Genomic DNA, 22,681 nt, shown 5'->3' on the forward strand with positions numbered 1-22,681 from the left:
TTTTTTTCATCTAGAAAAATATAAAACATGTTGCTTCTGCCTCACATAAAAAAACCAAACCAACAAAGATTTGGTTGAATAAAACTCCATCTGAGGCAGTGTTTTTTCTTCTTTCTTACTGGTGATTTCAAATATGCTTCATTAAACACTGATTGTTATATTGGACCTGAAATTGCATTTGTTAGATCTTCTTCTAAGGCACAGGTGATGAGCCCTTGTGCTGCATGGCATGATTCATTCAGAGCCAGGTTTAAAAATGGGCACTTTTGTGCGGCAGGCTCTTGTGGCGGAAGAGATAAGAGACTTTGCAAAAGGCCTTTGAACAACAAGCTTCAATAACAACTTCAAATGACCTTTTATTTACCACTTTGCTATGAATGCTAGCAATTGGCCTTGTTTTCCCTCCCAGCCTACCTGTCTCCTTCCAATTTATTTCCGTGTGATGTCCCCACCTAATGCTGTGGTCTGATGTTACAGATTTTTTTTTTCACTCACTGTCCCCTACCTGCACCCTCTCACTCCCCTCCATTTGCATGGCAACCCTTCATCAGGCAGCTGCTGCTTATTTCTTCCTTCATTTTGAATTCTAATCATTTCTTTCAAAGGAAAGCATCTTTAAAGCTCCTTCATCAAGTGTCCACACTGGGAGCAGGCAAGCGGCTATCCAACACCCACTCAGGTTGCTCTTCTTCTTTACACATCACTACTGTTGATGAGGCGAATATTTGTTTGCAGGCTGCTTCTTCAAGTTTGGATAGAATCGAAAGAAAATCAGGAACGAGGTAAGAATCACCTGTAGCTGTAGAGAATTCTAAGCAATTTTTATGTACAGAGAAAAATGTTAAGAGAAACAAGTGAATATTTTTACTGTTGCTTTTAACTAATGACTGAAATCAAGATTCAACATTGCATTTTAAGAAAAATGCCATTATTTCACTGTTTTGGCATAATTCAAAGAAAAAATACCTAACTTTAGAATTATTTTTGATTTAGTTATTTTACATCTTATGTGTTTAGAGTTATAATCTGTTCAGTAGTTAACATTTACAGATGATAAAGTGATACGTAGAGTAACATGTCATGATTCAAATTTCTAATAAATTAGAAATGTGTTGCATGGAAATGAAACCGTTGAAGCTTTTCTCAGTCTTTATGGTTGCTAAGTTTGGTAGATAAAGAAAACAGGGTACAGGGGGGACATCTGATTTTGACAGTTTGTTTCATATTCACAACCTCATGTAAAGACAACCTGCAATTAAATAAATTATTACTTTTACAACCATGAATACAAGCCTTGAAACTTATTCAAAAACACAAAGGGGTCCCATTAATCTATTAAAAGATTATAACAAATGCCCCTTGAAACATAATACTTTCTTTGAATATACTTTTGGCCTCTGCTTGCATAAAGATCATTGTGCAGATCTGTCATTGGCAAAAAGTGTTTACAACTTCCTCACACAAAAACACTTTTACTCTGCTAATGCTTAAAATTCTTCATTTAAACTTCTGGAATTTTTTTAAGCTTCCCTTTATTATTTGATAATAATAAATATCTCCAAATACCAGATATTTACAAACATCTTTTTTATGGCTAAAACAGGTCCTTGTTTTTATACTGAAAATACAGAATATGACTTCTTTATTCCCTACAACCTGTCCAAATATAGTCTACAGTAATTTATTTAGCAACATTTCAACAACATTTAGATATAATTAGCTGTGCTTTTATAGACACATTTTCAACCTCATGTTTACGATGTTTAGACTAGAAATCTATGTAAGTTTTTTTTTATTGGTTTTCTGCATATTTATGGCTCAGGGCAGAGACACTGATTACAGATCTGAACTCCAATAGTCAGTGCTGAATGTTTTTTAATAATATTTAGTGGCTTAGATGGTCAAAACATTTGGGAACATCTATGGTATTCTTATAATCTACAGATTACTATACCTATTGCATCAGAAGTGAATGTGTTTTTACTCAAATGGACATCATGTCTTTTCCGTCTTGCAGAGATAACATGAGGTTGATCCTGGTTAAACCCACCAATGCAACAAGACGTCTTGACTCAACAGGTGAAGCCTTCCAAGATGGAGAACATCAACACTGTGCTACAGGAGGTCCTGAGGAGAAGCACAATCCATTCTCTGGAAGCCCAGACAAAGAATCTTCATCTCCTCAGAAGAGTCGCTGCTGTGCTTCATCTTCCCTCCATGAGAAGTCGAATGGAATCGATCCTCCAAGAGGCTCGGCTCAGAGGTCACCTTCAAAAACACAGAACCTTTTACTGTCACAGCTGAGTGACCAAGACTGGCAGCTGCTTTGTGGGGAGGATCCACCCTCAGCAGGAAGAGTGGAAGACATTGTGGAAAATCCAAACCATATGAACAGATGTGGCTGCCCCTGTCCTGATGCTCTCCAACATTCTGACATCTTAAGTTTACAGCCACAATCAAATAAAGAAAGTGTCCCAAGAGGCAGAACTAAGAGAAGCATTTCATCACCTCATACCCTGCCTTTCCTTGAAAGCGTATACCCGTCCACCACTTGCCAAGTTTCAGCACAGCAAACAAATCACAAAGATCTTCGCAAACCTTCTACAAACCACCCGAGGAACATCATCGTGCCTCAGTGCTCTGGCCAAGACGGTGATAAAGATCAGCATTGCAATCATAAAAAAGTCAGAAACTTCAGCCAAGCAACTCATTCTAAGTTGTTCAACATTCCTTTAAGCTCAGGTCAGTGTGCTATGAGAAATAAGAAACTCTCTGCACACAGTTTAGATGTCAACTGGAGAGACCTTTTTGGCAGAGAACCACTTTTGGTGCAGCAGCATCAAAGGAAAGACTCTCACTGCTCCACAACTGATGATCAAACATGGAAGCCATCTGGAGAGTCATCCTTTGCACTGAAGTGCCGCCATCTTCCTTACAATCGCCTAACCAGAGCACCATGGGGAAAAAGATCAGCTACACCAGCCAGTCAGAAAAGTTTCACCTCTTTCTCCACCAGCCAGTGTAGTTTGCTTGAAAACCAAGATTTGGTGGAGAGAACAAGAGAACAAGAAAGTCAGGTATGTTATCTTTTTTCATTGTCCTTCCTGTTAATTTAGAGTTTCCAGAATGTTTCAGTGGAAAAAAATTATGATCTTCTCACATATGATTTCGGAGTTTTATGCATGCTGTCTTTGATTGCGACAATTGGCAATACACTGCTTGGTGAACAATGCCACCTTCTTTTGTAGGAACCCTCTCAGCATCTCATTGGATCCAAACAACCACTCCCTAAACTCTGCCCTCCATTTTCTGATACCTTAGAAAGTGGTAGTGTCCAAAACGGGGATGCAGTGCGACCACTCAGCAGCCTGGGCACTTTAAGCTCTAGTTTTGCAGATTTTCCTTCAGACCAGCAGCAACTTCAGCTGCTTCAGAGTGCCATTCTTGAGGACGCCTTCTCCAAGGTCATCGGAGATGACTCCAGTAAGGCCAACAGTGAAAACCTGATCACAACAGAGGGAAACAAACCACAGAAGAAGACCAAGGACATCAGCTACCGGCTGGGTCAGAGGAGAGCTCTATTTGGGAAGCGCAAACATTTGAGCGACTACGCGTTGGTCTGTGGGATGTTTGGTATCATCGCCATGGTCATCGAGACAGAGCTTTCAAGAACTTTTTACACTAAGGTAACCTATAACTACTGAGAAAATACTGAGACATGATTGGGTCACTCTTTTAAAAAGACATGTTCAATGTGAAATATGTACTACTACATACCATATGCAAGGCTGGCCTCGTTGAAGGCTACTTTGTGGAATAAGAAATACAGTTACCTACTAAGGTTTCAGCCTCATAAAAACAAAGCCACTGAGGCACTCAGATATGCTAATATTCTCTCTCCATTGTGAACAGGAATCCATCTATTCTTATGTGCTGAAAGGATTGATCAGCATTTCCACTGCAATTCTTCTTGGACTCATTCTGATGTACCACGCAAGGGAAATACAGGTATGATAGATGACTGTTCAACACTTTTAGTGTTGCTTTTAGAAAAGATTAAAACCAATAACTTTAAAATGAGAAACAGGTTTAATTAAGGAAAAATATCTAAAAATATTCAAGCATGGTTTATGTTCCCTATATTCACACATTTTATCCTTACTTTCTGCAAAATTATAGGCATAATGTTTGAATAACCTTCTTTTAAACACATAAAGACTCTATAATATGGTTGAAAATTGGCTGTGATTACAAAACACTTGTGCTTCAAATTTATTTTTAATTTTAAATCAATAAGCTCTGAATTTTTGGAAATGTCAAGACAACCTGCTCCAGCTTATTGGGGTGGAAAAAGAATATAGTGTCACTTTGAACATTGGGTTAATCTGCTTTCGATAATACAATCTGCTTCAAAAGAAACAAACAAAAGATATAACAATTCTATATGCCTATATTTTGATGTTTTAATATGTTTTTTATATATATTATTGTCCCATGGTTTAATGTTAAATATAAACTGATTTTAATCAACCAGTTCTTTTGGATCAAGTAAAATAGATTAGATTAATTTTCACTGAATTAATCTTACAATTGAGGAAATTTTATTTTTTATTAATTTTGTTCATTTGTAATAGTTGTTCATGGTTGACAATGGGGCAGATGACTGGAGGATAGCAATGACCTTTGAGAGGATCCTCTTCATTGTGTTGGAGCTCCTCATCTGTGCCATCCATCCAATCCCAGGCCAGTATGTGTTCACCTGGACTGCCCGCCTGGCCTTCAATTACACAGCATCTGTAGCAGATGCCGATGTAGACATCATTCTTTCTGTCCCGATGTTCCTGCGTCTGTACCTGATTGGACGTGTCATGCTGCTGCACAGCAAGCTGTTCACAGATGCCTCCTCACGCAGCATCGGGGCCCTCAATAAGATTAATTTCGACACTCGTTTTGTGATGAAGACTCTGATGACCATCTGCCCCGGGACTGTCCTGCTGGTCTTTAGTGTCTCCTGTTGGATCATTGCAGCGTGGACAGTGCGTGTATGTGAGAGGTATCATCTCAGAGTTGTTATAATTTATAGTCTAACAGAGATTTTTTGTGTATAGTTTTCTTAAATTCTTATTGATGCATTTTCAGGGCCAACATTATACAAACATGCTCACTAATAGTTTGCAACGCCTGCCACGACCAAAAGCTTTGACATACTTAGGACTCTTTGTTTGACTACCTCTCTAATGAGGGATAACATAATTTAAATTGTTTGCTTTTTTGGCACAGACCTGGCTTTCAAGCTTTGCTCTTATGTTTTCAAATATTAACGTCAGACTGAACTTGAAAACAACCAGTTATGTTGAAGTTTCATCAATATATTTGACTTGAAGTTGAAGAGGTCGTTCCCCATCTTAATTATTCAATCCATTTTGTGCAACAACTGAACTATTCTACACCATGATGCTACCATCGGAGTGTTTGTAGGTTCCAAAGCCTCACATTGGCTTCCTCACAACATACTTCATATATTTGTGCCCAAATAGCTCAGCCTCAGTGTCTCACCTGAGTATAGAAATTTTCTACAGAAGGTTTGTCCATAGTTTCCAATTTGAGATGCAAAACCAGGTTCTCTTTGAAAAAATAATACAAATGTTTCTTCTTGAGCCTTGGCAGTGGCTAGGTTCTCCATGAACATCCTAACCAATTTCTTGCCTTCTGATGGTCATAGTTTGGGTCAAATGATTAAAACTTGACAGTAATCCCAACATTTTTGTAAGCCATGCTTAGTCTGGGTCTGTGGCATGAAACTGGATACTTTAAATCAACTCATAAGCTTTCTGAAACTCAAACATTCAGTTTTGTTCTAAAAACAATAGAGCTTGTTGTGGAATAATGCTTCCACCCTGAAAAATTAACTTTTCCAATATATATGACACCCTGGTCTATGGTGATCAGACATGTAGCTGTAACACTAAATGCTACTACAGCCCCTGCTATTCTGTCTCAGTAGGTATCATGATGCACAAGAAGTAACAAGCACCTTCCTGGGAGCAATGTGGCTGATCTCCATCACTTTCCTGTCCATTGGTTATGGAGACATGGTCCCTCACACCTACTGTGGGAAAGGAGTTTGCCTCTTGACAGGAATTATGGTGAGAATGAATACATTTTTATGAGTACTGAAATTAATATCAAAATTATTCTTTGGTTACAACTGAATCAATCTGTTGTGATGCCAACCGCAGCTCTTCCTCTCCACAGGGAGCAGGTTGTACAGCTTTGGTGGTGGCTGTTGTTGCAAGGAAGTCAGAGCTCACAAGAGCTGAAAAACATGTCCATAATTTTATGATGGATACTCAACTTTACAAAAAGGTCTGTTTTTACCCAATACTGCTTTTTTCTTGAAGAAAATTTTTTTTCAGTCAAGAATATTGTCCGTTTTTTGCTTTACATTTCAGTTACCATTTTGAAATGAACATATTTATCAAACTAGTTCACACCTGCAAAGTACCAAAAGAAAATAAATGTAAGTCATAAAAAGACAACCTATGCCATTTTAAAACTGCTGCAGTGCTTTCTTGTTCTTGTGATTCCCCTTCTCAGATAAAAAACACAGCAGCAAATGTCTTAAGGGAGACTTGGCTTATCTACAAAAACACAAAGCTGGTCAAAAAGATTGACCACGGCCGTGTGCGGCAGCATCAGCGGAAATTTCTGCAGGCCATCCACCAGTAGGTATCACTATTTGTTTGTTTGTCTCCCTCTTGAAGTATAATTAGGCACTTTTTAATTATAGATTCTGTCAAGATAAACTGTACATAATCTTAAATCCATTTAAGACAAATGAATGTTGTTTTTTTAAATTCAGACTGAGAAGACTCAAAATGGAGCAAAGGAAACTAACTGACCAGGCAAATACTGTTGCTGATCTCGCAAAGGTTTGTGTAATCTCTTCTGAATTATGGAGGAATACACCAGAAAACTATAATCAAACTGCTGTTTTTGAAGAGAGAAATACATATTTACTTCCATTTTATTCATTTCAAACCTAAATATGTTGGGACATCTTTAGGTTGTCCCAACATATTTGGGACAACCTAAAGTCCCAAATATGTTTGGGAGCATGGACTAAGCATGCTAAGCATGGACTCTGAGGGTCCATGCTTAGCTTACATTATTAAATATAATGCTAAAATGTTGGACACAATTGACATGTTGCATTTTATTTTTAACTTTAGTGGAAATCCACCGAGAGTCTAAAAACCTAATGCTCAAACGGGCAAATAACAAATACACCTAATATAATATAAGGAGACAAATAGTTTTTGAAGAATTCTTAGGTTTTAGCTCCCACTAAATTATTTTTATGAAATCCAGCATAATTTACATATAAAATAGAGCAAAATGTAAACCAAAACTTGTTTTCCTTATCTGCATAGTTTACTGAAAAGCATTTGCGACTGACTGCATCTATGCTGACAAAGACACAATAAAAATATCAAAATATTTCCAGAGTGCTGGACAATCTCTTTGCTGTGTTTCAGACTCAGAACATGATGTACGATCTGGTATTAGATCTGCAGCATCGAACTGGGGAGCTGGACAGGAGGATTGTGGCTCTGGAAGAGAAACTGGACTCCATCCTTATCGGAGTGCAATCGCTGCCAGTTGTTCTATCTCAAGCAATAGCAAAACTACAAAAAGATTTCCTGGATGACTTAGCGTGCCGCGTTCACTTCCTGTCGTCCTCACTGAGCTCGGAGTGCTGTTCAGCACATCCCAAGCAACTTTGTCCTGGATCAAGCACACTAGAGACGCCGTACAGCTGAGAGGCCTCCCTGAGTTTCCTAATTTTTCATATCAGTTGGAACTGTACCAAAAACCATGATTATTTCCCTTTAGGGGTGGAAAAATAGGCCTGTTTATTTTCGTCCATATGGAAGAAAATAAATAAATTGATAAAAAAAAACATTGTTCTGTAATGTAGCATTTTAGAGTGATTACCTCAGGAAGGCTAACTTTGTAAGTCTTTTGCTATTATTCAGTAACTGAAATCCTTCAGCAATTGAAACGAGACACTGCAAGTATTTAATGAAAATTTGAAAAACATTAATATTTAGAGATCAACATTACATATATTTAAACTCAAAAAGTAAATAAAGATTTTTTTTTGTGCAGTAAAAGTTCAAGATGTCAAGTGTCCAATGTGGTTCTTTGTTCATTTTAAAGAAAGGTAGATATTTTCTGTAAGTATCAATGTAAGTATATTTATTTTAACACACACAAGAAGTGCTCTTAGAAACCACACTACTCTCCCAGAACTGCTCTGTTGTTCCAACCTAAATCCAATGCCTTTGTGAATATCCCGGTATTTATATGAGGGGCCCCTCATATATTTACACTACTCATGTCCATCATTCTTACCAAAGTGTTTATTAATTTCTTGTTTTGTTTCACCTATGAATGGCTTTTCCTAAAATGTAGCTGTTTAATTTTAGTGCAGTTTTGGGGGAACGCAAAATAAATAGGATGAATGCAAGGAGTATATTTATTCATTGTTTATTTTTTCTCTCATTTTGCTTTACTTATCAGTTTGTGCAGGGATAAAACAAGATATTGCAAAAATGCTTTCTTAATTATAGGGAATTTTAGTTTTGTAAAATATAACTGAAAGTGCAAATAAATATAAATGTGGTATTTGAGAGTATATGGAGAAAAAAAACAGAATCAGTCATGGATTAAATTTATATATTTCACATTTATGGTTGAAGTTTATAACAGTTTTCATCTTAAAGAAGATCAGTATTACAAAAGAGACTGGTGGATGTTTAAAATAGCCACAGTTTTAAAATGGACTTACTATTCTAATCTTCTATTATTTTGTTTTCAATAAAGAATATTTACATGCTGGATGGTGTTGAGTCATTATATTGCAAGCAATGATAACGTCAGATTTTTCTTTCTCTCATTAAATTGTTAGATGTCTGCTGTTTCTCTGACGTCTAAGCTCTCCTACCTATGGTGTATTCCATCTTTGGCTAACATCTCATTTCAGGCCTGTTTTATTAATAACTTTGTAAATTTATACAAACATGATGTGTACATATCTGTTAGAATATAGTAGTTATCATCTGTGATGAAAGATGAAATCACTCACTGCCTGTGATTTTCTTTTAATTTCCTTATCTTTTATCTCTGCTGATAGGGTCGAAACTCCATCCATCCATCCATCCATTTTCTGTTCACCCTTGTCCCTAATGGGGTCGGGAGGGTTGCTGGTGCCCATCTCCAGCTACGTTCCGGGCGAGAGGCGGGGTACACCCTGGACAGGTCGCCAGTCTGTCGCAGGGCAACACAGAGACATACAGGACAAACAACCGTGCACACACACACTCACACCTAGGGAGAATTTAGAGAAACCAATTGACCTGACAGTCATGTTTTTGGACCGTGGGAGGAAGCCGGAGTACCCGGAGAGAACCCACGCATGCACAGGGAGAACATGCAAACTCCATGCAGAAAGACCCCGGCCGGGAATCGAACCCAGGACCTTCTTGCTGCAAGGCAACAGTGCTACCAACTGCGCCACTGTGCAGCCCGGGTCGAAACTCCTCACCCCATATTGATGAGGCACTATCTACCACTTCTCAGGTTTCAGCACAGCAAACAAGTCACAAAGACCAACTTAATAGTTGGGGGCTAATAATATTTGTTTTTAATATAATTATAATCACACATAATTAATTACATCAAATAAGTCTTGTGTTTTTCTGCAAGCAAATAAAAAATGATGGCTGGGATTTCTTTAAACCCCATAAAGCAGACATACTTTATTTTTCTCATATTTTATTTTTCTCTTCCTTGGATAAGATATACATTTACTATCAACGTTGTTTACCAGGACCGCCATATGTTTATTCTGCAGAGAACTTTGTCTCGCGATAAACTCCCAAAGAAGAACTGCACCCACGAGAATGTCGTTTCGCGCGCTGACACTAAGCTCCAGTCACTCTCCAGATTGACAGCTCTATTAACCAATCAAATCTGAATAGTGTGAAAGAAGCAGCCAATCAGCACGGGGAACTCCTAGAGCAGGCGGGTTAACAAAGTGTTGAAGAATAACTCATTGATCAATCTCCAACAAGGGTAGAGTTGGTCGCATAAACCCTTTGATAGAAGTTACTTACGGGAGAAAAACGTGCACATTTATTGCTTAGCCGACATTTCCCTGATTTTTATTTTGGACGATCAAACAGGTAAATCTTGTTTTGCCACTTCTGTTAACTTTCGACATTTTGTTAATTTCGTATTCATTTGCATCTTTATTCAGTTGCTAGTACACAGAGGTTAGCTAAGTCCTGTGTTGTTTCTTTTGCTGCCTGTGCGGAACCACTAACAAGGCCGCACATCTAGTTCAGGCTTTGTCAAGTTCTGTTATTAATCTTTTTTCATTGTTCGTTTTTCATATGTAATGTGGTTGTTAAAATGGCTGAAAAAAAAGTCTTTTATCTGTAACGTGGTTTGCTGTACGCTTTAAAATAGGTTGGGAAGAAGTTATCTTGTTTATCTGTGCTGAAATTGTAACTCTTACTACCAACGGTTAAATTTGCTAGCTTAATACTTTGTCGCTTTTCATCTATTTTCACGTATGCTAACATAAGACTGCTCATTTTCCTGTTTCTTGCTTAAAGTGAATAATTTGGTGGTTTTGTTTGCTCTTTCAAAAAAGAAAACGGTAAAAGAAACTAAGGTAAATGGTGAATTCTAAGTTGGAGCAGCTGTTTTATTTTTCTCTTCCTTGTTTTTTTTAATGTTATGATCATGTTTTGTTCGCTTTCGAACGACTATTTAGGGCCCGCATAGAGCGTCTCAGTGAAGCAGAGCAGCCGTAGAGCTTTCCCCTCGTCACTCACTGGGATCCAAGTGCGTTATATTCGGGTAATATATCAGTGTAGAACCTAAATAATATAACATTTCACCGTGTTTTACTGTCAGAAACCGAAGGCACATTGTTTGCTAGCGCTCCCTCGCGTCCGGACGTGCTTTTAAAAGAAAATGGGAGTGGCCTGGAGCCCAGTTTCCCGCACTGTATTTAAATCAGCCTATTCCCTCCCTTTCTGATAGTGCTGATGACAGCCCACTGCTTACAGCGGCACCATACTGTACTCTGAGCAGGAAGAAGTCATATTTCTGATCGGGACAACAGAGGAACAGTTGGGTATTGCAGACAATGAAGTCTAATAAAACAATGATGTTGATGGCAATGATAAAACGGGGCTAGAACAGAAATATCCTTTATTGTTCCACAGTCGGGTAACTTCTGTGAAACAGCAGCAAGTCAAAGTAAAATTTGAGAGTGCTGATTCCCACAAGGTAAAAAACCCCCATAAGAATAAGGGACTGACTTATTCCTCAGATAAGAGACACATTTACAAAATAAGACAAAAGCACTACAACTTATTAAAAATAGCATACGTGTATGAAAAGAAATATGCAGCAGCAGCAGAGTATGGTACTTTAAAGTGGATAAAATCGATAAACAACTAACAAGAGGTTAAAATTTTATATGAGAAAACCCCAAATAAGAGCAGAGTTGTCTAGTCTTCTTGTGTTTATTGCGAGCAGTGATGGTTATAAAGTCTTAACAGCTGCTGGGAGGAAGGATCTGTGTTTTCGCTCCTTTTTGTACCTAAGATGCAGCAATCTGTGACTGGAGGCGCTCTCCAGTTCAGCAGCAGTTCATGCTTGGGTGGGAGACATTGTCCAACATTGATGTCATAAGTTATGCTTTGTTTCCAATGAGCGGGACGGGTAGGTGTCTAAGTTGCAATCAGTTATTGCATTTAGGTTTATGAAGTCCTAATGTAAAGTGGCAAGCTTATAGACAGTTTAGGATGCAGGTGCAGTGAAAGATCTGTGCACTGATTTCCTCTGTTCCCTCACCTGACCTCTACAGCAAGTGAGTAAAATTTGGGTCACGTGGGTGAAAAAATGCTTACCCTTTTTGTGTTTTTTAAGAACTCAAATATCTTTTGAGGTGGGAGCCAGCACAAAGATGTGAAAAAGACTAAGATCAGGTGATGCTATCAGAAGACTTGTTGCAGTATTTTGAAAAGGCTGGAAACCTCACAGGAGAAAGTAGTTAATCCCAAAATAAAACGCTGTTTCAATGGTTGAATTTTTCAAGATGATGGAGGAAACGCTAGTTCTGATAACAGCATTTATTTGCCTTACAGAAGAAAAATGTATAAATGAATCCATACTACCTAAATATCATTTTTGTTTTCATTTTTTAAGAATATTTTCCCCTAATAAAATGTATTATGTTATTACTTACGATAATCTTACCATCTGCAGCAATGTGTTGGTTGAAAGGAGTAGATGTTCTTTCACTGAGCTGCTATTTGGAAACATTTTTCACATGAAGTTAAAGTGAGATTGTTCTGCAAAGCTAAATGTGACTGGAGTTAGCATAATCACGTTTTGACAAAAAAGACTTTCAGCCATGTTTGTGCAAATTGGTTGTTTTCATAGGGCAGCTGCAATGTGGATTCAAGTTCGCACCATGGATGGGAAGGAGACCCATCGGGTGGATAACCTGTCCAAACTCACCAAGGTGGATGAGCTGCGTCTCAAAATCATGGAGCTGTTCAAGGTGGAGCCGGAGAGGCAGAGACTTTTCTATCGTGGAAAACAGGTGAGATGGTGTGGGTTAAATAGTTCTTTTTTCTTTTGGTCTGGTTTAACTAAAGTTTCATTCTTTACTGGTGTTGGATCTCAGATGGAAGATGGCCACACCATATTTGACTACAACGTTGGCCTCAACGACATAGTGCAGCTGCTTGTTAGGCAGAAGGCCCCTGCTGCTGACGTCGTCAAAAGCAAAAACAAAAATAAAGACAAAGAAGCCGAGCTCTCCGACTCGGATTCTGGCTGCGGCTCCACCCAGAGCGAGTCCGACAAGAACTCGACCCACGGTGAGGTCGAGGGTCAAACTGCTGGGACCTCTGCTCAGACAAACGCAGTGGAGCTCGTCTATCCTGGGTTTGGATTTTACAAGGTAATTTACAAAGACTGTAGACTGGATTAAATCTGTTTTATGTCTACGTTATGTTGCAGAAAAGTTGGAAGAAAAGAACTCATACATGTAGCCATTTAACTCCAAAATTTAGTTTTAAGCTTAATGGACGTGGTCAGTTACCATCTTCTGTTTTTGTCCGAAGATTAATGAGTTGGTTGATGCAAGAGACCTAAACATGGGAGCATGGTTTGAGGCCCAGATTGTGAATGTCACAAAAACAACAAAGACGCCCAAAGAAGAGTCCGATGATGGAGAAGAAGAGATCCTGTACCACGTTAAATATGAAGAGTAAGATATTTATTTATTTATTGTTATTTGGAGTTTTACCAGTTATGTCCAGTTAAATGCATTTACATTTTTAGTCAACAATTTTGCATTGTTTTTTAATTTTTGGATGTTCATGGTCTTGAGCTTAATAACAAAAACCGCATTATACAATATTTCCTTTACGTTCCTATGTGTCCCTGCTAGATTTTCTGCTTGATAAATGTCTGAGAAATTTAGAACCATGCTTGGTTACAAATCTGTGCTTGTGTGTCAGCTGGCAGTGTGGATTTTGAAGGGAGCTTCCATCAGTGCAGTGTAGCTGTTTGTACCTGTTGGTTCTCGTCACCATTAAATGCACCGCAGTGCAGCGCTGTTTGGAACACCTGAGAGGGGCATGTAACTTACACTACACTTTCACATAAACTGTTCTAGTTATCCAGAAAATGGTGTGATTCAACTACTGGCCAAAGATGTTCGCCCGCGGGCACGCACCGTCTACCAGTGGCATCAGCTGGAACCAGGAATGGTCGTTATGGTCAACTATAATCCAGATGACCCCAAGGATCGTGGCTACTGGTACGATGCTGAGATCAAGAGGAAGCGGGAGACTCGCACGATCCGTGAAATCTACGCCAAGATCATCCTTGGGTAAGTTATTTTTCTAGGATGAGTTTTGCTTAGCTTTATCTGGGGAATTATTGCAGCCATCTGTGGTGACAGGTGAGCACAGTAGCAGTATCTCCGTTAGTGTGGTTTGTGATGACACAACGGTTGGTATGTAGAGGCGGATTTCCTGCTGTGGTCTCTGTGGATTGCTCAATGCTGGTCCCAGTGTTGAGCTCCACATTTTTACCAATTTGTCTTTTTGTTTGCAGGGAAGCAGGCGACTCTCTTAATGACTGCCGGATCATGTTCATAACTGAAATCTATAAAATCGAGGAGCCAGGTTCTTCAAGTGACTTGCCAGCTGGAACCGATAGCCCGTTAAAAAGTGAGTTAGAAGATTGTGAATCATGGATGATGTTAACCTTAAAAGTTTGGCGTCTGATTCGTTCTGACTTATTCCTCAAATCAACTGTGAGGGTCTTCTGCTGACCAACCATGTTGTTATTATTCTTGTATAAATTGTTACTTAATAATTATAATTTGTCCTTTAGGATCAAATGGACCTGAATGTAAGCATTGCAAGGATGATCTGAAGAAAAACTGCCGTTGGTGCAACTGCCACATCTGTGGCATCAAGCAGGATCCAGACAAGCAGCTTCTGTGTGACGAGTGTGACATGGCCTATCACACGTACTGTCTGAATCCTCCACTCACCTCCATCCCTGAAGACGAAGATTGGTCAGTAGAACCTGAGTTATGAGCGTATTCATTATATCCAGCACAGTACTTTCTAGAGTTATTGGTATTTTTCTCTGTTGCTCATTAGTTTCTCTTTTTCTTTTAGTTTCAACGTAATATCTGCCTTGTTTTTAAATGTTCATTCAAGAACTAAATTGTATTTTTTTTTTATACTGATTTAAATGCAATTAATGATCTTTAATGTTTTTTGTTTTTTTTTGTAAAAGTCTGATATCAATGCTTTACTGTACACGGGGAAGCACAATTCAGGTCCAGAATAAAAGCTGGGACAGATTTTTTGTTTTTTTACAAAGTGTAAAGTTTTGCTAATTACAAATCTCTGAATGTAGAATAATGTAGCTTAGGTTTGATCTGTTCAAGAATTAGTGGTGATCAAACGTAGTTAGTCTTTTTTACTGACGTGCTTGGATGTAGAATTGATTTTAACCTTAACATGTTTTGCCTGCCGTCTCAGGTATTGCCCCGGTTGCCGTAACGACACCAGTGAAGTTGTTCTGGCTGGAGAGAAGCTGAAGAAAAGCAAGAAGAAGGCGAGGATGGCTTCTGCAAGCTCGTCCAGCCAGAGAGACTGGGGAAAGGTGACACAGAGCAGATCTGTTCATTACAGCAAAGACAGTTTTGAGTAGTAAAACCTTTATCTGAGTTCACTTTAATTTACTGAATATTAGTCTAATTATGAGTACAAGCAAAAAAAAAAAAAAAGCAGAGTTATTGTCTCTGGTAGCTTACTGTGGTAACCTCTGCAGGGTATGGCCTGTGTGGGTCGGACCAAGCAGTGCACCATCGTTCCATCCAACCACCATGGTCCAATTCCAGGTGTTCCTGTGGGTTCCTTGTGGAAGTTCAGAGTGCAGGTTTGTACAACACTGCTGTAACTGAACTCCACTTGGCTAGTTTAAGAGTACTATTTAATAAACTGTTTAAAGGTTGACTTTTACATGTATTAATGTAGTACACATGACTAATGCTAAGGTTTTTAACACAATCTGCAAGATGTTAAGTAAGCCAAGTGGGTTTAAATGACTTATCTGTATAGACTTTCAGTAATTCTTCATTCATTCCCAGGTAAGTGAAGCCGGTGTCCACAGGCCTCATGTTGCTGGGATCCATGGCAGGAGCAATGACGGAGCCTACTCTCTTGTTTTGGCAGGAGGCTATGAAGATGATGTGGTATGCTGTTTTCTAAATATTTATTATTTATTTACTTTGTTTACAGTTTAAAATGAACATGTCACATGTTGCTATGAAAAAACATTTTCAAAGAAATGGAGTAGTTAGAAGAAAGAAAATCTTAGAAAGTCAACCCTGCCTCTAGTCATTTTTTTTAATACCAAATTTGATTTCCAATTTTAGGGAATTTTTGTTTTTTCATACAAATACAAATGACACACAATATCTTAAACTGGCTTTTATTTAAATAATTCCTTCTGCAAGTTTACCTCAATTCACAATTGAAATAAATAAGCTGTAAAACACATAATGGTATAATTAAAGAGATTTTGATCTAAAAATAAAGTATTTATGTGACGAGAATATCTCAAAATGATTTTAGTCTTGATTCTGATGCCGTTTGACTTTAATGTTTGTGCTATCTTTTGATAAAGGATGATGGCAATGAGTTTACCTATACTGGCTCAGGGGGGCGAGATCTGTCTGGGAACAAGAGGACAGCTGAGCAGTCATGTGACCAGACTCTGACCCACATGAACCGGTAGAGTGTTTGAATGTACAATTCAAAGCACAGTGTCTGGTACCTCAAATTTATATCATTTTTATGGCTCATTAGGGCTTTGGCTCTCAATTGCAATGTCCCTGTGAATGAGAAAAATGGAGCTGAGTCAAAGAACTGGAAGCAAGGCAAACCGGTCAGGGTTGTGCGCAGCTGCAAAGGACGCAAGCACAGCAAATTCTGCCCTGAGGAAGGAAACCGGTATGACGGGATTTACAAGGTAAGAGGAGAAAGTGACACTTTGTAGGACCAAACTTTCACCCAGAGCATCAGTTTATGGTTTTCTTTGCATCTTCTACGTTGCACAGGTGGTGAAGTACTGGCCAGACAAAGGCAAGTCTGGTTTCCTGGTGTGGCGCTACCTGCTGAAGCGCGATGATGATGAGCCGGCACCATGGACCAGAGAGGGGAAGGAGCGCATAAAGAAACTTGGCCTGGTCATGCAGGTGAGGGGCTTAGCAGTACGCTTTGCATCAGAAAATGAACATCACAATGTTCATTTTCATAATGATTTACCTTTTGATTCTCATTTGCTTGATTATATGTTCTGTAAACTGACTGTGATGGCTGCTGTTCCAGTATCCTGCCGGTTATCAAAAGGAGAAGGAGAACAAAAATGAAGTGGAGGAGGAAGAGACACCCAATAAGGCGAAGAGGAAGAGAAAATCTCAGGGGAGTGGTAAGTTCTCTGTGGCTTTAACTGGTCGGATTGTGCGCCTTTTGTTTTTGTTTTTGTTTTTCACTTCTGCAATTTGCAGATAGGAATTCCCTGTTTTGAAAGAGACATTGACATTCTCTGAGAAGACCTGATGGATTATTTCAAAAATATGAAATACTTTGACAAATAAATGGGTAGAAATAAATCTGACTTGTTTTCTCCAGAATCCCCTAAGACCGTGCCTGCCAAGACTCCCAAGAAGATGAAAGTGGAAGTTTACAAGCTTTCACAACAGCAGAAATCCCTCATTAAGAATGACCAGCCAAACAAGAAGCTGTGGGATGAAGCTATGGAGTCGCTGTCTCTTGGACCGGTAACATGGGACTTTAGAGTATCCATAGTTATATCTCTGCACATTCACATACAGATCTACATAATGCATTTCCCTCACTGAAATGATGTACCTGATATGTTTCTGTTAAGTAAACTGGTTCTAGTGCTGAACTGGTGCTTGGTTAACACCAGTAATAGCTCTAGTCATATTAGCAGTTCTGTCTCAGCCTCAGATGTTTGTTGGGTCAGAGAAAATCAGTCATCAGGTGGCCTCACTGAGCCCAATAACTATATTAAAATCTCCAGAGTTAATATTGCTTTGAACTTTCACAGTATATTTTAAAAACAGCTGTAACAATCAGCTTTCAGTAACATGGATTCTCTGCAGGGATGATAGTAAAGCTGAAACGTATTAATCATTGCAATACTGGTGACACCACTTAACCATTTGCTTTAATAAATCCATCTGACATTTTGACTCTAGTCTGCCTGCCAGCTGTGTGTTTAGGTAAGCTTATAGGATTGAATTAGATTATAAAAGCTGATGCCAATGAAGTGTTCTTGCAAAAACCTGAAGCCTGAATGAATGAAACCCAATTTTAACCTCAAAAGAGACTTTTGGTTAAACACGACTGTGAGTACTTTACTGAAAAGATTTTCTTTTGTCATTTTCTGACATCTTCTTGTTTTGTTTTTTTTTCCTGCAGAAATTTCTGACCAAGGTTGAAGAGGTTTTCCTTTGTATTTGCTGCCAAGAAGTGGTCTTTCAGCCTATAACGACAGAGTGCCAACACAATGTTTGCAAGGTGAGGACCCAGAAATCTTCAATATTAACTTAACATTTGATTGATGGTTCTGTCTCATTTGTAGCCACTAAAACGTGTGTATGTGTATTCAACTCTCTTTACTCTGATGTTCTTGAGTAAAATCCAGAACCACTGTTTTCCAGACTTGCCTGATTAGAAGGGCATGGAGCCTTTCCTCTCTGATGCTTTTGTTTTTAGACACTGAAAGTGTGATTGGTTAGCACACTTTTAATTTAATTTTATTTATTTTATTGATTCGTTTTGTAATCTGTGCATGCCTTTTCATCTTGCATATAAATGGCTTTTCTGGGATTAGCATTGTTAACACCGTCAAAAGATAATCTGTATAAAATGCTTGGTTGAAAATCAATATTAATGTTTTTATCTGTAGGAATGCCTCCAGCGGTCTTTCAGGGCAGATGTTTACACTTGCCCTGCCTGCAGACACGACCTGGGCAAGAACTACTCCATGTCTGTCAACAAAGATCTGCAGGACATTCTAAGTCAGCTTTTCCCAGGCTACAGCAATGGGCGATGATCATTACTCCAGTCTACTCAGCCCTCAAAGAAGCGCAATGAAACCTTTACGGGGGAATTTCCAGTTGAGGCAATAAAGAGTTCGCTTCTCTTAATATATTTTCTATGAATATAAAGCTAAAGTTTTTGTGGGCTAAAATACATCCATTTTTACTGTTGAGCTGTTATGTTTGTCTAATATTCATTGAGAATTCATTTAGAACTGGTTGTACCGTTACCCTTTAATGGCAATTAATCCTCCACATTTTGCTTAGCTACAGGTAATATTCCTTATTTAAATTTAACCTATATTTTCCCCCATATTCCTTTGTTTTGCACTCATTGAAGAAATATTGGTCAAAAGAGGTAATCTGCTTCCCCAAATTATCTAAAGATCCTAATCTCTAAGGCTATCAGTAGGTGTTTGATGTGTATTGGTTTTCTTGTTAAATTGGTTGTGATCGTTATTGAAGTCTTTTGAAAAGTCAGACATTTGATCATTTGATTTCTTGAGTCCAGACGTAATCATTTCATATGACAATGCCTTGATGTGATAAATTAACGAAGAACTTAAATTTGTAATGACTCCATAAAATGTAAACAAGAAACAGATTTTTTTTTTTAAAGCTCTTGAGCAAGAGGAGAGTAGTGTCTTATCTGTAAGCCGTGTCATCAAATGTCAACATGTACTGTTAACCCAAAAATTGTCAAACAGGATTTTTTTTTTTTTATTACTGTAGGTTTACTTTTTGAAATGGATTACAATTTAAGGAAAAAAATTGTTTGAAAATATCTATGTTTTTCTTTTGACGGATTTTTTTTTTTTTTTTTTAGGTTACCCTTTTCGTGGTTCACATTAAATAGTCCAAAGATATGGTTATGCTTAAAGAGTGTAAAGTAGATATTCCATCTATTTAGCTCTCTGGACTGTCCTTAACACTCAAACCTACTTCAGCCTAGAGACTTGATTTGTATTTTTTCTAAAGTTTAAGATGTATACATATTTGTCTGTCATGTAATTTGAAGGTTCAGTTTTGTGTCTTCCCAGTGGTCATCTATAAAATTTGATTCCATTGTAAAAACAAGAAATGTTTGTATTTTAATGTTAAGTACATTTAATATTTGATATAAGCTCTAAAGCTTGCTGTAACAACCGCTTTTGTCCGTTATGTTTTTCTGTTTGGTCAAATTCTCTAGCAATGTGCAAATTGTCCTGAATGCAAGCATTTCTTGTGCCAAAATATCTGCAAATGTTGGGAAATGTATATTTTTCTGAAATTGTAAAAAAAAAAATTTTTTTAGTCCGTTTTAGAATTCATGCGTGGTTTTAGCATTCGCTGCACATGTTTGGTGCAGAAATTGTCATTGTTCAATAATAAAAAACTTTAAAAAGATTTAAACTGAATATGGATATTTTTTTATTAGTACTTCTGTGATTTAATAATCGACTGAGTATGTATATTACATTTTAAATACGAAGTAATTTTTAGTTTAAAAAAATTCTAGGCTTAAATTGGCTCGCCCAAAAATATAGGCGAATCATTCACGGTTTTGTAAAAGCTTTTAAGTTCAATAAAGAATTAAGAAAATGTTTTTTTTATGCGTTACAGGACTATATATTTGTGTGTTTTGCCATGACTGCAGAGCTCCGCTAAGTCGTGTATGAGAGTACGTGCGTGGCGTCTGGTTGGTTGGTTACAACCCTCTGATGATGAATGTTACTAGGCGTAGGATTTGAGTCGCTGTTTACTCTGTCACTCATGCGATCAACCAATGAGATTACAGAAATTCTATAAGTGTCCCTGTCCTCAACGTCACTCAACCAATCACAAGCCAGTATTCTGAGGGCCTAAACCCACAAACAAGCTCAGCCACAGCTGCTTGCTAAAGCTAAAAGAAAATCGATAAACCAAACGAAACCAATTCGTTTGAGCCAAACAGAGAGAGGACGATAATCTTCTGCAGGAGGTAATGTTTCCGAAGCGTATTTTACTAAAATATAAAGTACCCAGACTTTGTAGTTTGACTGTGCTGTGGGTTGTCGTCGCGACGTTTTGTTTGTTTTTTTCTAATTGGAGATATGGTAGCTGTTAGCTAGAAAGCTAGCTAATTTTTATTACAGCTGTACTTACTATATTCACAATTGTGTGCGTGAGTGTGTGTTTTTAAATGTTTTCCTGTTAAAGAGACTGAAGAGTAGCCTTAGTTTTGTTCATTGCAGTTGCCAAGTGTGGCAATATTGTAGCCTCTGTCATTTAGAATAGAATGCTAGTGGTATCAGCTGAGCAGGGCTAGCAGCAGTAACGGCATTGTAACAATAACTCACTTTGTTAATGCCACATGAGACTTTTTTTATTTGCATGAAGCCGATAATATCTAACGAGCATAAGAACAATAAATGTATTTAACTAGTGTTTGCATTTAGGACCATTTAAAGGAAGTAAACTGGATACAACATGGAAGTTTCGGGCCCAAATGGAGTTAAAGGTATCATTTAGGCCCCTTCGTGTTGTGGTTTTGGTCGGCAAGAGTTCTTCTAGGCTCTTATCCAGTAAATCTTACTTTAAATAATTTAGAAATCGTTTAATCTGTGACAAATTGCTTTTTTCAAAAGCAAAAACATGTAGATGTTTTTGGGTAGTTGGTGGATAGCATGTTTTTCTTTATAAAGTGTAGAAAGTAGTGTTTACCCGTTTTATCTCTTCAGCAGCTTGAAACCAAATTAGGGATGCTTCTCCATTTTCTGATGCAAATACCCTTGAAGTTGTAAGCCCCATTTGCCTGGGGAAGTAACTCTGCCCTACATATTTGCAATCGGTGCTGTTTTGCGACATTTATATTAAAAGTGAAAATATTTTTTTATTATTACAATGTAACATGTTTCTTACTTTACTGTAATACAGGAGCCAAAATGGGACTTTTAAAATAATTTTGGTGTTGTAAAGTTGACTACTCTGGGGTTTCACTTTAAGTAAATGTAATTTAATACATGCAAATATATTTTCTAGTGAAAGTCATATGTAGATGCAGTGTTCTTAAAAATGCAGACCAGCTTTTCAACAACTGTTGAAGTATAATAAAATATCTACTTGCACTGCAGAATTTGCAAAGTTTTTATGAAATTTGCCGGAAGAAATATCTTAATGTCTACACATTGTATGCATCAGACTCTGATATGTAAAACGTGTTTTCTCGGTTGTTTTCTGTCATGCTCTCCCTAGGGATAATATATATTTTTTGCTCCCCTCTGAATTAAAATATCAATGATAATATTTAGTAATTTATCTGTACAGACAAATAAAACAGATTAAAATTAGTTGAAACAACTTAAAGCTAATTTTGGTCAAGTCAGATCTTGGTAACTATCAAAGCTTTTTTACAACTTTCTTCTGTCATTATTGGATCTTTATTCTGCCAATTTTGTAACTATTCTAGTAATATGACTGTGTTCTCGTCATGGTATGACTTTATTCTTTTAATTACATAAAATCAGTTGAGAGGTGTGGTACACCCTGGGCAGGTAGCTAGGCCATCAAATGTTAACACAGGAGAGACAACCGTACATTCACAGACACAAAGACACTCACACCTAAAAGCAATTTATAGAGACCTATTACTCAAAAGTCATGTTTTTGGGTTGTGGGAGGAAGCCAGAGTACCCACACATGCACAGGGAACACTTGCAAACTTCATGCAGAAAGATGCCAAGTAGGGGTTTCAATCCAGTATCTCCTTGCTGCAGCAGAACAACAGTGTTACCAATTTATTAAAATGTTGACAAAATTATACACTGCCTGGACAAAAAAATGTATCCGTCTGGACGTAACTAAGAAAATAGTTACGAGCTTCCGACATGAGTGGTTATCTTTCACATGGCAACAAGTTGTTTAACCCCAACTGATGCTGTGAGTTATTTCTAAAACAACTGTGTT

At 37.9% G+C, this 22,681-nt stretch overlaps 3 protein-coding genes across 6 annotated transcripts in view; all 3 read left to right on the forward strand.

Moving 5' to 3' along the window:
- Window positions 1–556: 556 nt before the first annotated feature.
- Window positions 557–8,859, forward strand: kcnn1b (potassium intermediate/small conductance calcium-activated channel, subfamily N, member 1b). Of its 2 annotated transcripts, none has more exons than XM_028026859.1 (10): window positions 557–782; window positions 2,018–3,077; window positions 3,249–3,686; window positions 3,913–4,008; window positions 4,635–5,053; window positions 6,002–6,146; window positions 6,256–6,366; window positions 6,598–6,725; window positions 6,863–6,932; window positions 7,539–8,859. In XM_028026859.1, the coding sequence occupies exons 2-10, from the start codon at window positions 2,025–2,027 to the stop codon at window positions 7,821–7,823; spliced, it is 2,745 nt and encodes a 914-aa protein (XP_027882660.1). In that variant the 5' UTR covers window positions 557–782; window positions 2,018–2,024; the 3' UTR covers window positions 7,824–8,859. The 2 variants fall into 2 exon arrangements, with proteins under 2 accessions (XP_027882660.1, XP_027882661.1); XM_028026860.1 differs by having other exon boundaries at window positions 6,005–6,146.
- A 1,241-nt stretch (window positions 8,860–10,100) lies between these two features.
- Window positions 10,101–20,143, forward strand: uhrf1 (ubiquitin-like with PHD and ring finger domains 1). 2 transcript variants are annotated; one of them, XM_028028592.1, is made up of 17 exons: window positions 10,101–10,250; window positions 12,529–12,691; window positions 12,776–13,054; window positions 13,218–13,363; window positions 13,775–13,990; window positions 14,218–14,333; window positions 14,500–14,686; window positions 15,162–15,285; window positions 15,454–15,561; window positions 15,773–15,877; window positions 16,312–16,418; window positions 16,494–16,656; window positions 16,745–16,882; window positions 17,016–17,115; window positions 17,319–17,467; window positions 18,135–18,233; window positions 18,625–18,771. In XM_028028592.1, the coding sequence occupies exons 2-17, from the start codon at window positions 12,539–12,541 to the stop codon at window positions 18,769–18,771; spliced, it is 2,337 nt and encodes a 778-aa protein (XP_027884393.1). In that variant the 5' UTR covers window positions 10,101–10,250; window positions 12,529–12,538. The 2 variants fall into 2 exon arrangements, with proteins under 2 accessions (XP_027884393.1, XP_027884394.1); XM_028028593.1 differs by lacking the exon at window positions 10,101–10,250 and having other exon boundaries at window positions 12,539–12,691; window positions 18,625–20,143.
- Window positions 20,144–20,582: 439 nt separating this feature from the next.
- kdm4b (lysine (K)-specific demethylase 4B) overlaps window positions 20,583–22,681 on the forward strand; it is a 52,910-nt gene continuing 50,811 nt past the window's right edge. For both annotated transcript variants that reach the window (XM_028027903.1, XM_028027904.1), the window contains exon 1: window positions 20,583–20,717. The gene's annotated coding sequence lies outside the window, so the exon portion shown is untranslated. The remainder of the gene's footprint in view (window positions 20,718–22,681) is intronic.

Source organism: Xiphophorus couchianus, chromosome 9 (assembly GCF_001444195.1).
Source record: "Xiphophorus couchianus chromosome 9, X_couchianus-1.0, whole genome shotgun sequence".
In the NCBI taxonomy this organism is placed as follows: Eukaryota; Metazoa; Chordata; class Actinopteri; order Cyprinodontiformes; family Poeciliidae; genus Xiphophorus; species Xiphophorus couchianus.

Excerpts from the sequence above, each read along its gene's own strand:
- uhrf1 (XM_028028592.1), top strand. The coding sequence starts at position 12,539 with ATGTGGATTCAAGTTCGCACCATGGATGGGAAGGAGACCCATCGGGTG. Across the intron at positions 13,991-14,217 it reads TACGCCAAGATCATCCTTGG|GGAAGCAGGCGACTCTCTTA; the intron begins GTAAGTTATTTT and ends TTTTGTTTGCAG. Across the intron at positions 17,468-18,134 it reads AGTCGCTGTCTCTTGGACCG|AAATTTCTGACCAAGGTTGA; the intron begins GTAACATGGGAC and ends TTTTTCCTGCAG.
- kcnn1b (XM_028026859.1), top strand. The coding sequence starts at position 2,025 with ATGAGGTTGATCCTGGTTAAACCCACCAATGCAACAAGACGTCTTGAC. Across the intron at positions 5,054-6,001 it reads ACAGTGCGTGTATGTGAGAG|TAGGTATCATGATGCACAAG; the intron begins GTATCATCTCAG and ends ATTCTGTCTCAG. Across the intron at positions 6,726-6,862 it reads TTTCTGCAGGCCATCCACCA|ACTGAGAAGACTCAAAATGG; the intron begins GTAGGTATCACT and ends TTTTAAATTCAG.